At 37.6% G+C, this 17,775-nt stretch overlaps 1 protein-coding gene across 11 annotated transcripts in view; it reads right to left on the bottom strand.

Annotated features, from left to right (window-relative positions):
- The window catches only part of LOC124250099 (membrane cofactor protein-like), a 38,010-nt gene that overhangs the window by 18,583 nt on the left and 1,652 nt on the right, over positions 1–17,775 (bottom strand). For all 11 annotated transcript variants that reach the window (XR_006891533.1, XR_006891535.1, XR_006891536.1 and 8 more), the window contains exons 2-5: positions 10,991–11,176; positions 10,298–10,397; positions 6,147–6,232; positions 5,100–5,297 (exon numbers count right to left, since the gene is read on the bottom strand). Coding sequence is in view for 3 of the 11 variants with exons in the window: in XM_046681864.1 (XP_046537820.1) it covers positions 5,100–5,297; positions 6,147–6,232; positions 10,298–10,397; positions 10,991–11,176 (570 nt within the window). In the remaining 8 variants the exon portion in view is untranslated. The remainder of the gene's footprint in view (positions 1–5,099; positions 5,298–6,146; positions 6,233–10,297; positions 10,398–10,990; positions 11,177–17,775) is intronic.

Below are 17,775 nucleotides of genomic sequence, written 5' to 3'. Positions count from 1 at the left end.
TTTTAAGGTCAGGCAAACACTGATCACAGTACCCTGCTTTTTGAGAATGGGAGCAAAGACTTTTGAGAAGGTAATACTTGAGCTCAAATTTAAAAGTTGAAAAGAAGCTAGCCATGCAAAGATACGCAAAAGAAAGTTCTCAGGTAGCAACAACATACCCAAACAGGGATGCTCAGGAAATAGAAAAGCCAATGGAGTTACAGCAGGGTTTTCCGAACATTTTGGCCTGCAACCCAGAGATCAAGAAACACACTTTACATTGTGAACCAGTATCCAGGCCCACAGGCCTGAAATCAAGTTAGTACTCAGCCTCCACACCAGTGTACTGTGGTGGTTCCCCTTCCACTCTGCTTCTGAAGAAGCAAAATGCTGGTCAAGTCCCTCTAGATTGATTTCAGGATTCATTAATGGGTTTGGCAGAATTTGGAAAAAAACTAAATAAAACACTGGTGTGGGCAATGAGTACAAGAGAACATCGTGTGAGATCAAATCAGAGCAGCAGCCAAGGGCCGCAGGACACAGAGCCTCTCCAGCCAGAGGAGGGCTCTCCCCGTTTCCCCTGGATCCGAATTTCCATCAGGTATCATTTCCCTTCAGCCCAAGCGACTTCCTTTAGCAATTCTTGTTGTGCAGGTTGGCTAGTGACAAGTGCTCTTAGCTCTTGTTTATCTGAAAATCTTTTTATTGATTTCACCTTCAGTTTTGAAGATGTCTCCTTGACAGAGAATTCTAGGTTAAAGGTTTTCTTCCTCTTTCAGCTCACTGGCAGATATTGTCTTCTGGTGTCCACGGTTCCTCAAGGGAAATCAGCTGTCATTCTTTCTTGCAGGGGTTGGGGAGTAGAGAAAGGGCTGAAATAATGGAGTTTTTTCCTCTCTTAGTGGCTACTTTTTCTTTTTACCTTTTGATTCACTAGTTTTACCATGATGTGTTTAGTTTAATAGTGTTTTTATGGTAAATTTTAAAAATTTATTTATCCTCCGAGGGTCACTGAATTTCCTGGACCTGTGGTATTGTTGTTTTGAATGAAATTTGATCATTTTTTGGCCCATACTTATTCAAATAATTTTCTACATTGTTCTCTTTTCTCTTTCTGAAACTCTAATTACATGTACGTTTGACTGCTTGCTACCCTCCCGTAGGTTTGTAAGCCTCTCTCTCTCTCTTTCTTAAACCCTTCTCAAATCACGTTGGGTTTCTGTTGCCTTGTCTTCAGGTTTACTGATCTTTTCACTGTTGTGACAATTTGCTGTTAATTGTACCTAATGATTTTCTTTTAAGTTAGGTTTACTGGATATAATTTACATACAGTAAAATTCACCCTTTTAAGTGTCCAGCTGTATTAGTTCTGACAAATACAAATAATCATATAATTACCACCATAATAAAGACAGAAAAGTTCCATAAGCCCCCAACACTTCCTCGTGCCACTTTGTGATAAGCTTTCCCTCTCCCACAACCTGCACCAACCAGCCAACCACTGCTCTGTTTTCTATCTCTACTGCATTGCTTTCCCAGAATATCATGAATGGGATCATGGCCTACTGAGTATGGCTTACTTCACTAAGCATAATGCATTTGAAATTCATTCCTGTTGACGCATGATTCAGGAGTTTATTCCTTGTTATTGCTGAGTATTATTCCACTTTAAGGATGCAGCACAGGTCATTCATCCACTCACCAGCTGAGAAACATGTGGGTTGTGTAGGACAATTATGACTAAGGCGGCTATGAATATCCTCATACAGGTTTCTACGTGAACATATTTTCATTGTACTTGGATTGCCGAGTTGTATGGTAAACGTATGCTTAATTTTAGAAGAAATTGCAAAATGTGTTCCAAAGTGGTCAAACCACTTCATATTCTTACCAGCAATGCATGCAAGTTCCAATTGCTCTATATCCTTGCCAGTAATTGGTATTATAGTTACTAATGATATTGAACAACTTTTCACACACTTTTTTGCCATTGGTATATCATGTTTGGTACAATATGTCTATTCAAATCTTTTGACCATTTTTTAAAAATTGGGTTGTTAGTATTGTGCTTTGAGAGTTCTTTACATATAGTAGATAAAAGTCAATTATCACATATGTGCTTTCTAAATATTTTCTCCCAGTCACTGCTCATGTTTTTTCATTCTCTTAACAGTGTCTTTTGCAGACCAGAAGTTTTGAGTTTGGAATGTCCAATTTACTATTTTTTTTCCAGATCATGATTTATGGGCTGTACTTAAGAAATCTTTGGCTAGGTCACAAATATTTTCTATGCTTTCTTGTAAAAGTTTTATATATCTAGGTTTTACATGTATGTCCATGATCCATTTTGAATAAATGTCTGCATATGGTGCTAACAAGGATTGATGTTCCCTTTTTTTTTTGCATATGGATGTCTAATTGTGCCTGTAACATTTGTTGAAAAGATTATCATTTTTCCACTGAATTATTTGTATATCCATGACAAAAATCAACTGGACATATTTGCAAGGGTCTAATTCTGGACTTGCTATTCTGCTCCATTGCTATACATGGCTATCCTTGCAGCAATATCACACCATCTTAATTCTACGCCTTATAGTATGCTTATACAGTCTTGACATCTGGTGGAGTGCATCATCCAATTGTTTTCAAAATGGTTTTAACTATTCTAGGTCTTTTGTCTTTCCATATACATTTTAGAAACAGTCTGTTGATTTATACAAAAAGTTCTGCTGGGATTTTGATAGAGATTGTGTTGAATTTATATATCAATTAAAGAGAACTGACATCTTTATCATATTGAGTCTTCTGATCAATGACCGACATATATCCTTTAATTTATTAAGGTCTTCTTTAATTTTATTATTGCTTAGTAATTTTTAGCATTCGAATCTTTCACATATGTTGCCAAATTCATACACAAGTATTTTCTGTTTTGGAGCTGCTGCAAATAGCATTTAAAAATTTTTCAATTTGTAACGGTTTATTGTTAGCATATAGACATACAATTGATTTTTATATGTTGATTTTGTATTTTGAAACCTCATTAAAACTTCAGTCTTTAGAATTTTCTACACAGACCATCATATCATAAGTAAATAGAGACTCCTTTATTTCTTCCTTCCCAATATCTATGCCTATTTCTTTTCTTGCCTTGTTGTAGTGGCTAGGACTGCCAGTACAATGCTGAATAGAGTGGGGAGAGTGGACATCCTTCTTTTGCTCCTACATTGTGGGGAAAGAAATTAGTCTTTTACCATTGAGTATAATGTTGGCTGAGAGATTTCTAGAGATGCCTTTAATCAGGCTGAGATAGTTAGTTCCCTTCTACTCCTAACTTGCTGAGAAGCTTTATCATGAAAAGATGACCAATTTTGTCAGCTGCTTTTCTTTTGCATCTATTAAGATCATCATATGGTTTTTTTCTTATTCATAGTCTCTTAATATGGTAAATTACACTGATTAATTTTTGAATTTGAAACAAGACTGCATTTATGGGATAAATCCTACTTGGTTATGATGTATCATTATTATTATATATGGCAGGATTTGATTTGTTGACAGGTGTTGAGAAGTTTTGGGTCTATATTCATTGAGAACGAGTTGAGGATGTTTGTAATTTTTCTGCAATGTCTTTGTCTGGTTTTGGTATCAGGGTAATGTTCTCCTCATGAAATGAGCAGCATTCCGTCCTCTTATATTTCTTGAAGAGTTTCTGTAGAGGTGCTATTATTTATTCTTGAAATGTTTGGTAGAATGCCACAGGGAGGCCATCTGGGCCTGAAGTTCTCATTATGGGAAGGTTTTTAACTACAAATTCTATTTCTTTAATAGATACAAGACTATTCGGATTACCTATCTCTTTGAGTGAGTTTTGGTATTTTGTGTCTTTCAAGGAAGTTGATTTCATTTCAGTTGTCACATTCATAGGCATAAAGTTGTTTTCGTGTTACTCTCTTGCTATTCCTTAAAGGTCTGCAGGATATTTAGTGTTGTCCTCTTTTCCTTCTTGATATTGGCAATAAATGTCTTCTTTTTTCTTGTCAGTCTGGCCATAGGTTTCTCTATTTTATCGACCTTCACCAAGATCTTCTCCAGGGTGTTGGTTTCATTGATTTTCTCTATTATTTTTCTCTTTTCAATTTCATTGATTTCTCCCTATCATTATTATTTCTGTCTCTTTGTTTTGAGTTTAATTTGCTCTTCGTTTTTAGTTTCTTAAGGTAGAAAGTTAGATCATTTGAGACTTTTCTTTTTTTCTAACATAAGTATTCCATGCTATAAATTTCCCTCTGAACAATGCTTTTGCTGTATCACACAAATTCTGATATTTTGATATGTTGTGTTTTTGTTTTTAGTTCAAAACACTTTCTAACTTCTCTTGTAACTTCTTCTTTGACTCAATGGTTAGTTAGAAGTATCTTGCATAATTTTCAAATATTTGAGGCTTTTCTAGATTATCTCTGTTTTGATTTCTACATTCATTCTATTGTGATTATATAATGTACTATGAATGATTTTAATTCTTTGAAATTTGTTAAAAACTATCTTATTGCCTAGAATATGGTCTATCTTAGAGAATGTTCCATGTGCACTTGAAAAGAGTAATTATTCTATTGTTATTCAGGGGTTCCTTTCTGACAAGAGTCAAATCCTCTCTAGTGTCTCCCTGCTTTTGATCACTCTATAGGGCCTTAAACATTGTTTTTTAAACATGTTTTGTCCAGAGTTTATCAATCTTATTAGTGGGAGGGTTAGTTATTTACAATGTACTCTCCCATTACCTGCAGCCAGAACTCTCAGATGTCTTGTAATACAAGAAAAAATTGTCTTATGTTTAAGCCAGTGTGTGTTGAGTTTTTTGGTTCTTTCAAGCAAAAAAGTCCTAACTCATACATAACTACAATAGTTCACAATTTACAAACTGGAATGCCAAGAACATGTAGGTTGGGCACTTTATAACTAGAACTATTTTTTATTCAATTTGACCTACATTAAATTAAATTAGAAGTCATTTAACAAGTGGAGGAAGCACGTATGACTGTTTTGTTTACTGATACATAAAACTATTTATAAAGTGTTCCCACAGTGTGTACAAATGAAGATGGAAATATTATTACCTTTACATTCAGGAGGGTCACTACTCCATGTGTCAGGCCCAGAGCAAGTGAGCTGGCTCTCTCCAACGAGTGAATATTCTTCTGGCCCATCTGAAGGGTTACAGCTGTAAGTTACGAACTGATTATATTCAAATGATTTCATGTAGCTATTGGTGTATTTTCCATTTTTTATTTTTCCAGGTGGCGAACACAAAATCACTTAAAAAAAGAAAAAAGGAGAAATGAAAGGCAAAAGGAAAGATGAAAGATTAATACAGCATTAGTAAAGTCCTATGAACTCCCTTCAATAAAATCATTAACATATGATTTCTCCAAGCTAGTTGCAAACCCAATATCCATTTAGAAGGTTTCTATGAGACTATTATCCCAGATTTAAAAAATGTAGAAATGAACTTTCAGAACAAAACTCATTTTCTTAAATGACTATATAAAATACCCATACGAAATACCTATATTTATCTATAAGGCCATGCTAAGTTTTGTTCTAGTCATCGTACAAGATACTGGAAATTTAACAAGAAAATATGCTTGTGATTAAAAATAAAATTCACTGCTAGTTGAGAAATGCTTTATAATTTATAACTATAATCATTCACTAAATCAATGGTTCACAGTAATACCAAGATATTGTCTTCTTTCACTTTCATCCTTATGAGTGTACGGTGAAATTCTCCAGAGCCCACAAAGTAAGCAAATTCACAACAGACTGAATCCAGATATCTTCTTTTAAGTCAGATATTAAAGAGATTTGAAAAAATGTGAAACAATGCCACTATTCTCAATATTTGTTTTGGAAAAGTTTTCTTTTTCAAATAAAATATATCACAAAAGTTAACATGGATTGACTTTACTGTTCGTAAAAGTGAATTAATAAATAATTATTTTAAAAACTTCTCAGTTTTAATTCCAATATAATGAATATCAATAGACATAACCCACATACACAAAAGCTCTTGGGATCTTTGTTAATTTAAAAGCATAAAGGGGTCCCAAGGCCCGAAAGTTTGAGAACTGCTGGTCTAAATTCTAATTAGAGAGTATACTTACGTTCACATTGTGGGATAATATCATCCCAACGCACATTACTTCCAACACGTATACAAGTTAGAATACTTCGTCCAACTAAGTGATAACTAAATGAGAAAAGAAAAGGTTACTGTTTTCTTTACCAGTTAACAAAATGAACATAATAATCAAGAAAATTTTTATCTGGTTCGTTTTCTGCACTACAGTAATATGAGAAGAAGTTTCTAAAATGATGAAAGTGCTAATAAAATATGCAATTTAATTAAAGAGTTTCTGCATTTGAAAACACATTGGCCAAGAACAAAAATGTCTAAATAAATCTGTCATACCTGTCAGTCTGGCCTCTTTGCTACCTCTGGCAATCACATTACACATTCATTTGTATGTCCTCGCTCACGCCATTCTGCTCAGTAAGAATGGTGACCAAGCAGAGAGAAAAGGCCCTAGAGCTTGCCTGCGTGGATACCAGTCCCAGCTCCATGACTGTCCTGTTCTTTGAGCTTGGGCAAGTCCCTTAATGTCTCTCTTGCTCAGTTTCCTCATCTAGGAAAAGGGAATAATAGTACATAACTCACGGAGTTGTTCTGAGGCTTAGATGAGTTAGCACCTGGCACACACTGAGTGCCAGGCAAGTTTCAGATCTTATTAATATTCTTTAGATCAGAATATCTTTGTAGGAATAGCTCAGGAATACTGCTGGATGAAAACATCTCTGATGATTTAAATTCACAGTACTCTCTCCTCATTCTGGACTCTCACTGGAATGATCACAAATAATTCTATTTATTTGGTAATTCTCATTTACTATTTTGCTTTGACATCTCTCTGGACATATTTTGTTCCTCAAGAAGGCTACAACTGCTTTGAGAAGAGTCTCTGTCTTAAACTTTTGGTATTCTTCAAAGCGCCTAGACGGCTTTCTCTATAACAATTAACTGGATGTTCCAACATTTTTACTTGATCAAGTTAAAAAATAGTCACCTGCTTGCACATGGTTCCATTTGACTTTTCCATTCAAGCTCACTCATTTTCTCTGTATTATAGTGTTTTACAAGAGGATTCTGGGAAGACGGCAGAGTAGGAAGCAGTAGGAATCTGTCTCCCAAACTAAGCAACAATTGAAATGGCAGAATCTGCCTGATAAAACTATTTTGGAACTTTGAAGTTTGTTTAAGGCTTGCAACTTCAAGGGGAAGACTTAGATAGGTATACTGAATTAATTTCAGCTCTTAGGAAGATAGCAGCTACCCTCCCTCCACTCTCAGAAGGTGGCAGGCAGCCGTGCAGGTGTTCCTGGAGCAGTTTGCAAGAGCCAGAGTGAGTAAAAGGGACTCTGTCCTCCAAATATAGGTAACTACAGTCTGACTGCTGAGTGGTGCTTCTGATCACAGAGAAGCAGACAAAGCAGTGGGCACTTGTCACACTCCACTCTGCAAGCCCCTTCCTTCCCAGCTGGTGACTTCCAGGTGATTTAAAGACCCAGTGCCTTTTGTGCCCCTCTTCATTTTTCACTTTTCCCCTCTCAGGTGCAAGACATTAAAGACCAGGACAGTAAAACACAACTGTATATATAAGGAAAATTAAGTGAGTCTGCATGATCAGGGAAAGGATCAGAAAAGACCTGATAAGACCTTCAGTTTACTCCTCAGGCTGATCCTCAGCACAGAGACACTGTACAACAATCTAAAACACAAAGATAATAACCAAAAACAGCAAGGCCTAAGGAACAGGGAGAATCTGATTTCCAGAGTTACCACATTATTAGATTCCAATGTCCAGTATTCCACAAACAAGTCACAAGGCATACAAAGAAACAGGAAAGTATAGCCCATTCAAAAGAAAAAAATAAATCAACAGAAACTGTCTCTGAAAAAGACCTGATGGCAGATTTACTAGACAAAGATTTCAAAAGAACTGTCTTAAAGATGTTCAAAGAACTAAAGGAAGAAGTAGAGAAAGTCAAGAAAATGATATGTCAACAAGCGGAAATATCACTAAAGAGATAAAAAATCCTAAAAAGAAACCAAAACAAAATTCTGGAGCTCAAAAGTATAATAACTGGTATGAAGAATTCACTAGAGGAATTAAAGGCAGATTTGAGCAGGGAGAAGAAATAATCAATGAACATAAAGAGAGGACAATGGAAATTACGGAGTTTGAGGAACAGAAAGAAGAGAGTGAAGAAAAGTGAACAGAGCCTAAGGGACTTATGGGATACCATCAAGTGGACAAACATACACATTGTGGGAATCCCAGAAGGAGAAGACAGACAGAAGGGGAAGAAAGAATATCTGAAGAAATAATGGCTGACAACTTCCCAAACTTGATGAAAGACACAAATATAAACATCTAAGAAACTCAACAACCTCCAGATAAAATGAACTCAAAGAGACCCACACTAACACACCTAATAATCTTATTGAGGAAGGCTTGTATGTGATGACTCACTTCTCTCTTCCTGCTTTCAAGATTCTCTCTTTGTCCTTGGCTTTTGAAAGTTTGATTATCAGCAGACTTCTCAGCAGAAACTTTGGAGGCCAGAAGACAGTGTACTTATACACTCCCAATGCTAAAAGAAAAAAAACTGTCACCCAAAAATCCACTATGCAGCAAAACTGTCCTTTAAAAGGGAAGGAGAAATTAAGACATTCCCAGATAAACAAAAGCTGAGGGAGTTCATGATGACTAGACCTCACCTGCAATAAAGGCTCAAGGGAGTCCTGCAAGGTGAAAGGAGGGGACACTAGACAGTAACTTTAAGCCATTTGACAAAATAAACATCTAACTAAAGGTAAATACACAGGCAATTATAAAGGCTTGTATTATTGTAACAATGGTTTGTGATTGCAATTTCTGTTTTCTTCATGATTTAAGAGAATAATATATTTAAAGAAAAACCCAATTATTAGTATAGAAACTAGTATTACCGTAACTTTGCTTTTTAACTCCAGATCTTGTTTTCTATATAAGAGACTAATGCACTTAAAACAACTCTTGGTTTATGTTTTGAGACACACAATAAATAAAGATGTAATTTTGTGACATCGACAACCAAACAGGGTGGGGATGGAGCTGTAAAGGAGCAGAGTTTCTGTATGTTACGAAGTTAAGCTGGCATAACTTCAAATTAGAGTGTTATAACTTTAGGATGGCAAATGTAATCCCCATGGCAACCACAAATTAAAAAGCCATAGAATATACACAAAAGAAAATAAGAAAGGAATTTAAACATTGCACTATAAAAAGGCAGCTAAACAAAAACAAAGATAGCAATTCAGGAAATGAGTGACAAAAAAAGCTGGAAAACAAATAGCACAATGACTCCTTACAAGTCATTACTTCAATGTAAATGGATTAAACTCTCGAATCAAATGACAGAGATTGGCAGAATGGATAAAAACACACGATCTAACTACATACTGTTTACAAGAGACTCACTTGAGATCCAAAGACAAAAAACAGGTTCAAAGTGAATGGATGAAAAAAGATATTCCATGCAAATAGCAACCAAAAGAGAGGAGGGTTAGCTATACTAATATCAGACAAATTGGACTTTAAATCAAATAAAGTTACAAGAGACAAACGTCATGATATATTAATAAAAGTTGATACAGCAAGAAATATAACAGTTATAAATATTTATGAATCTAATGACAGACCACCAAAATCTATGAAGCAAAAACTGACAGAACTGAAGGGAGAAATACACATTTTCACATAATAGGTATTTTACAACAGTTGGAGATTTAATACCCCACTCACAATAATGGAGAGAACAAGACAGAAGATGTGAAGAAAGAGAGGACTTAACCCTCACAACATTTCCGTGAGCCCCACTTCAACTCTGAGAGCTGGCCGTCTTAAACAGGGTGCCCTTTGTCATCAAGGATAAAGTCACCATAGTTTCTACATTTTTAATGCTTACAACAGGCTTATTATTACATACAGTAAGTATTATAGAATTTTTCTCTCTAATTTAAATTTCTTTCTATAAATTATACAACCTTTCAGTCTCCATAAAAACCCCAAGAACTGTTGGGCTACAAATACAACTGATCAAATAGAAAAAAAAAAAAAAAAAGATGAAATCAACTTAAGCTTAAGAAGAGAAGCAAGACAAAAATGGAATTTGTAAAATTTACCTTTTTTCTTCTAAGGAGCAACTTACTTACCCCTCATCACACAAAAAGTGAGCTTCTGAATCAAACATATAGGAAGAATTTGGGGATGTTACTTCACCATATTTGAGTTGTGGAGTTGGACATTTTTTTCCTAAAATAAAATTTTCAAATTCGTTGTTTTACACCAATTTCAAAAGAGATTTGCATCAAGATCAAAACTCTACACTGCTCTTTATAATTCATGTAATATTATTCTCTTTAACTATTGTAAGGACAAAATTAAAATTTACATTTACCCAGGTAACCAATTGCCAAGAAAAAGACTCCCTGGAGATTCCTCAAAGCGTGAAAAAAAACGCATTGCCATCTAAAGCCTAAGTTCACATGAGAAAATCATCATTGCCATAGTGGAAAATGGATCCTAAAATGTGTAAAAATCTCTAGAGCAAGCAAAAAACAAAAAAAGAAAAAAAGACTTTGTTTGGAGCTGGCCTGGTGGCGCAGCAGTTGAGTTCGCACATTCTGCTTCAGTGGCCGGGGTTTTGCCGGTTCGGATCCCGGGTGCGGACCTACGCACCGCTTGGCACGCCATGCTGTGGTAGGTGTCCCACATACAAAGTAGAGGAAGATGGGCACGGATGTTAGCTCAGGGCCAGTCTTCCTCAGCAAAAAGAGGAGGATTGGTGGCAGATGTTAGCTCAGGGCTAATCATCTTCTTCTTCAAAAAAGATTTTGTTTACTTACTTGTACAAGCTTCTTCAATTGGGAACCATGAGCCATTATGCTCACAAAAAGTCGAGAGGCTATAGGGAAACAGGCGCTCATATGCTGGGCGACACTCATAAAACAGTCTCTCCCCAGGAAAATAAACTCTGTCAGGTTTACCCTTGAGCTGCATAGTTTCAAATGTTGGCGGTGGCTCACAGGTACCTAGGAAGAAGAGAGTAAGTACATGAAAACAAAGTACTTTACCTCTTTCACCAGACAGGGCCTGTGGCCTGGCAGCAGGTAAGTAGTACAGAATAAATGGCAAGGTTCTAGGCAAGACGTTTAATGACTGTCCCATGCTTTTACCCAAGTGGTGGTAGCTGTGGACGATGTGTCTTGCTTGTTTTTAATAACATCTTATTAGCTTTTGGTTTCTTGGGGAATAAGCTTAATTTTCACTCAACAGTAAATTGAAGAGACAAAATCGATGTTTTTAGCTATAAAAAATATATGCAGGAATGTATCCTTCCCCACTTTTTTCTAAATTCATTCCCAAACTCACATCTCCTCGAAGAAGTCTCTATAGTATATACCACTCTGCTGAGATTACCCTCCACAGTTTGAAACACAAACTCATGATCACTTGGCACTGCAGGCTCAGTCTCCTCTCAGAAGGCGAGCTCCCAGAGCTCAGGGATCACACGCCTTCTTTTTCTACTACACTCTCTACCCAGCGGGTGCTCAAGAAATGCTATGGTAAGAGGCGGTGGTTAAATAAGCATCGTGGATTCCATAGATCAAAATAAATATGGGCTGAACTACTTCAAAATAAAAGACATCATTTTATAGTTTTCATAATAGTGAACTGAGCATTTTGTAAGTGAAGAGATGCCATTTAAATATCAAATGAACTACTTTGATAGCCTTACATGAAAAAAATTTTGCTTTCCTGGATATTACTGTATGTAAGTCCTAAAGGACTAAAAGAATGCAGAGGTCTCTCCTAAAGGTGAAAGGAGCTAAGAAGAAAAGAATGAAATCTATTTTGATCCCTGAGGTTTCTTTCTTACTCTCTGGATCTAGGTCTTACTTCAGACTGAGAGACTGGTCAAGCAAACTCTAAGCAAGTGAAATATTACTCTCCTTTCACATCATATTCTAAATTCTAAAACTTTCTCTATATACTCTATCAACATTTTATTTACAACATGCACTGAAATCCACCTACAGGCAAAATGTTTTCAACATTTCTACTGTGCTGACCTTGACATCTGAATGTTCCTCAATCAACTGCCCAAAACAAAAGCAAAAAGCAAACAAAAAGCCCTAATAATTAAAAGCATTGATTAAAAAGATTAGTGTAGAGTTGAATTTTATTAATAATCTTAAATGTACTGACTATCCTGAACCAGACGTTCTCATTTCGCAACAGGAAAAAACAACCCCTGGGCTAGAAATGCTATAATTCCCATTCTAGACACAAATACATGACATCATTCTAGCATTTCCTGGAATCACCAAGAAAGTAATCAAGCAACAGCATGCCCATGATTAAATTATACAAGTATCCTTTGTTTTATGAACTCAATTCCAGTAACATCTTGAAAGCATATAAAGAAGAGAAGATTCCTAATTTGTACGGAAAAAGAAATGTCAATTGGATGGTTTAACCCATTCAACTAATTAAAATATTTCTTTCTCTTAACACGCATCATGAAATAGATGCTTGAGTCCAATATCACACTTTTTTTACAAACAAATTTCCCCTCTTGCTCAGAAGACTGAATTTTTCTCCTATAGAGATTTTCAAACTAAACATTCCCAGCTCTAGAAAAATAGTATCTTGACTTACTTTGTTTAAGATCATTCACAATATAACTATTATTAGGCTGCAATGCTATACTTCAATAATAGATGTCATTATACAATATGATAGGCTGCATCCACAAAATTCCCCAAAGTTTCAGGTGAGTTTCAGGAAAGTGGAATAGTGCTCCACTATGGATCAAGAGATGTCCACCTTCTCTACATTTGCAAAAATTGTGCACACATTCTCTACCTTCTTGCAAAATCTAAAAATAACTCTGATGTAAGCACACAGCCACCACCTTGTCAAGATTGCTACCTTCAGAAAATCCTGGTCTCTGACTAAAACTGGACCAGCCTGCTCCTTCTCCCACCATTTACACAACCTATTTTTCTTCCTTCCTCTAAATGCAGACTCTGGGATCTACATCTGTCAATTTTATTTCTCACTTCCCACTTGTTTCTAGGCCTACAAAAATCACTTAAATTATGTTCAAAGTCATTAAGTGGCCTCATCCTTGGTAAATTCATCCTGACCCTTTCTTCCTCAGTAATTTTAGTTACTATGTCTATAACATCTGGAGCTATTGATCACTCTGTCTTCTCTCCCTCCTGCCTGAAAAGCTCTCTCTCCTTGGTTTCCAGGATAGCACACCACCCTGGTTTTCAGCTTGCCCTTTGGCTATTCTTCCTTCTCTGCCTGATCTGATAATGTAATGTTCCTAACGGCTGGTTCTAGGAACTCTTGTTATTTCATTCTGCAGCTTCCCATGGGTCAGTATATACTCCCACGACTTCATTACCACAGATAAAAGCTGTCTCCCAAATCCCTCTTTCCATCTTAAGTTATTTAGCTGAGGCACCAAATCTGTTTTCAGTTGCCGCCCCACACAGCTCCACTTGGAATGTGTCACGCTATCTCAAATAACATAATGAAGCCAGAGCATGCTCTCTTTCCATTCTTCACCCTCACACATGCCCAGCAAACTTGTTATATTGTTTCCACAACTGAAATGTCTGTTCCATCTCTCTAATTCTATCCTTCACTTCTAATTCAAGCCTCTCTCATTTCTTATCTGGATTGCTACAAGAGTTTCTGAATAGATCTCCTTATCCGTCTTGCCACCTTTCCTTCAATGGAAGGAATTCATTTTTCACATTGCTACCAGAGTAATACTGATATGATACAGTGAGCAACCCTCTTCCAAGTCAGATGCCTGTCAATGGCTCCCCATTCCCCTCAAGATAACGTCTAAGGCCCCTTCACATGGCTAACAGACTTCTAAAATCTGTCACTATCAGGACACTGCTCACTCTTGCACACTATTCTCAAGTCATATTCAATTCCACGTAGTGCCCATTCAGTTACTTAGACTACATTAGTACAGCAGGCTCCATGCATCACTTTACTTCAACTTTGACCAGAGACCCTGCCATTCCTCCCACCCACTCATCCTTCAGTTTCATCTTAGATGCCACTTCTTCCTTGAAGCTCTTGACAGCTCTCAGTCAAAAAACTGGGTTAAGTGTTCTCCTGCTGCCCCAACTAACGTTTTCCATAGCACTTTTCATATTGTAATTCTTTATTATTTATACTGCGTATGAGACTGTCACCTTCTTGAGGACCACGTCTCATTCATCACTGCACTTCTAGGACCTAGCACGAGAGCTGAATGAGCACTGGTATGAATCACTTCTATACACTCTTAGATCCAAATTCAAATCTTTACTGTTCAGCCAACCTCTTCCAGAGGTATCTGCAAATTATGTTTTTCTTTGCTGTTTTTATGCCTGTCTTCAATTTTATTTCATTGGTTTAGTTATAGACACTTCCCTTTGTGAACAAACTTTTGGGACCCTTCTCCTTGGTCTAACAGGCGAATCTAGCAAGCGAGTTACATAGGCTTAAAGTCAGTACAAAAATCCAAGCTGTGCTATAAAGCGTCCGTGCAGGCCATCTTAAGCCTGTGTTAAAATGGCTTTGCAAGCCCACGCCTCATCACCGAAGATGCCAGCTGGAGAGAATAACAAGAAAAGATAAAGAGTATCTTGCTCTCACTTTCCCTAGCTGCATTTCTTAGAGCCTGAGGGACAAGTAATGACCCTGGTCCTTGCCACACAGAGATAACATGGACTTACCAGCCTTGCTTAATGTCTAACCCAAAAGTTCTTGTTTATGTTGTCTTGAAGTATGTGAATATTAGATGCATTAGCCATTCCCTGCACGCTAGAAAGTATATAAAGTACATAAACTGCAGCCACATCTGCAGAACTTGGAGCAGCTCCTCAGAATACTCTGTTGGACTGTCCCCTAGGTCTCCAGTTCCTCACTTTGATTATCAAATAAACTCCTTCATTTCACCTTTATCTAGACTCTTTATTTCAGCTGAAGCTTTTATCAGAGTTTTCAATTTTTTTAGGTCAAAATATTTATACTTTATTATTTTATTGTGAACCTATTCCCTATTACTGCTATTATTACAAATGGTATTTTAACACTATCAAAGGTGCACTCAAAATATTGAGGTTTATTATTTTCTCCTAAAGTATGAGAATGAAAGATTCCAGTACTTAGTACTTACAACAATAGCGATGAGAGTAATAATTCTAGAAATGGAAAATTTAAGCACTATTTGTGCCAACCATTATTTTAAGTGCTTTTAAACTAACTTAGTCTTCATAGTCATCCTATGAGCTGGGTACCATTTCCCCATCTTTAAGATGAGCAAACTGAGACACAGGAAGGTGAATTAACTTTCCCAAGAAACTTTCTCAGTAGGCAGCAGACCCAAGAGTCTAGCCAGGGAGCCTGGTTCCACTATGACCACTGCTTCCCATCACTGTCTCTCATCTGGAACCCTCACGTGGTTACACCAACACACTCTGTCTACAAGTTGGTCTTCAAGAAATGGTCTGCATTGTGCTAAGTCAAACAGAAGGGCTCAAGGTGCCTTAAAAGGACAGGTAATAACATTATGTCTGAATTTTATGATGGTGATTGTTCATTCCCGACTATCCTATTGGTTTCACAATTATTCACTCTGTGATCTAGTCCTTCCTTGCTCTCTCCTCCTTTGCCCTACTGCTGCCTCACTGGGTAGCCTGGCAGTCCCTGAGTCCCTGAGCCATGTCCTATCTCTGAGCCATTGCTCACACTGCTCCCTCTGCTCAGAACACCCTTCCTTCCTGCTCAGCAGCAACTCCTGCTCAGCGCTTGTCCTCTTAGACTTAATCCCCTCAACATCTGCTCTAGAAAGCACTTTCTGTTTCCCCAAAGACGCAGTGAGCAGTCCCTCTCCTGGACGCTCCTCTGCATGGATCTCTCAGGTCACTGTCACATGTTTTTGGGTTGAATAGTTAACAGGCTGACTCCATTCATCCATGTGGCCATAACATCTAGCACAGTATGTCCTTCATAGCAGCTATTCAAAAACATTTGGTGCTCAAAGTACCACTGCTGTCAAACAGAGAACAATGGAGAAGAACATACTATAATGAATCTAATATTGAAAATCATCATCTTAAAGCTTTACGCACTGGAGAAAGGTTTGGCCGTGTAGTTTCTTTTGTTGCCTATCTCCCAGGATCCTGGTAACCTAGCAACTGACCAGACAAGGGCTGCTCTCTTTGCGTTGTAATATGCAGAGTAAGTAAACTAAGAAACTACTTTGTAAGCACTTATTGATCTTGGCTTCTTTACCGGAAAGAAAGAAAAGACCTAAAATAGGCAGAAGAGACCATCCATAACAGGAGATTGTGGATTTTGTCCAAAAAACCAGACGACTTCTGGAGCAACGAGACTGGTCCCAAAATTTGACAAATGTTACCTTCTGTGACCTCATACCATTTGGCAACCACCTCTGAGATGACAAGCCTCCCAGGCACAAGTGTCTGCCCACAAAACCTTCTCCTCAGGAGCTGATTCAGAAGTGAAACGTGTATTTTATCCACATTTTCCCTGCCCGGCACAGTGAGTTCTCATTTCTACTTTCTCTATGTTTCATACCTTTCCTGATTTTACCTTTCCACCTTTTCTTCATTTGTAGTTTTGTTAACTTCCATGTTGCATCCTATCCCTTGTATTTATCTGTTTTCCTCTCTTCCAAATAGTATTCATAGTTCCCTTCAACTTCCAGCTTTAAGCCTAATCTAAAATTTATTCTTTTTTCAAAAAATTCCTTTTGTTTCTCCCTTACCACCAGTGTTCTGCTCCTGCCCTCCCACCACAAAATGAACTTCTTAAAGATCAGTAACAAGCGAGACTGGAGCATTGTGAGCCCCGCAGACTCTACATAAAATGGGAAGCCAGAGCCTCCCGGGCCCTCAGCGGGCCCTGCCTCAGCCTTTCAGGCACCGCAGAAAGGCCATCCTAACCATGCTGCTTTGAAGAACCTTCCCCTGGAGGCAGGAGGCATTTTCTCCTGGGCTCTGGCCCCAGCCGAATACTATGTTTAATTTTCTCATACTTACTAGTTATACAGGAGTGTATAACTCCTTCATACTGAGGCAAAAAAAAATGGGCATTTGGAACCACAAGTGTGACAAGACAGACAAGACCTCTGCATTCTAGTGGGGAGCAAACAGAAAAGAGAGTTTGGGAAGGGCGACTACACATGAGGGGGGATTTAAGCTGGAGAGTGTATGTGTCTACCTGAGACAGGGTGGGCAGAGGAGGTCCCTGGAGGGTAGGGGCAGGGTAACATCTCAGCTGAGTCTGAAGAATAAAAAGGAATCAATCATGAAAGAAGCAGGAGGATGATGTTGCAAGGCTGAGGGAATAGCAAGTGCAGAAGCCCCAAAGTGGCAGAGCTGGCCTGTTTGATGAGCAGAAAAGTCTTCCCAGCCTCCACTCATTTGCTAAATGCTGTCAGAGTCTCAGGCTCCTTTCCTCCAGAGCACTTCTCTTGGGTTATAATGTATCCATTAGTATTATGTTTTTGTTACTGTCTCCCAATAAATTTTAGGAAATATTTCTTGATTATCTACTGTGTGCTTGGCACTGGGGATCTAACAGT

Source organism: Equus quagga, chromosome 13 (assembly GCF_021613505.1).
Source record: "Equus quagga isolate Etosha38 chromosome 13, UCLA_HA_Equagga_1.0, whole genome shotgun sequence".
Classification (NCBI taxonomy): domain Eukaryota; kingdom Metazoa; phylum Chordata; class Mammalia; order Perissodactyla; family Equidae; genus Equus; species Equus quagga.
Note: the sequence above shows the minus strand (reverse complement) of the source record. Positions and strands in the feature narration are given on the sequence as shown.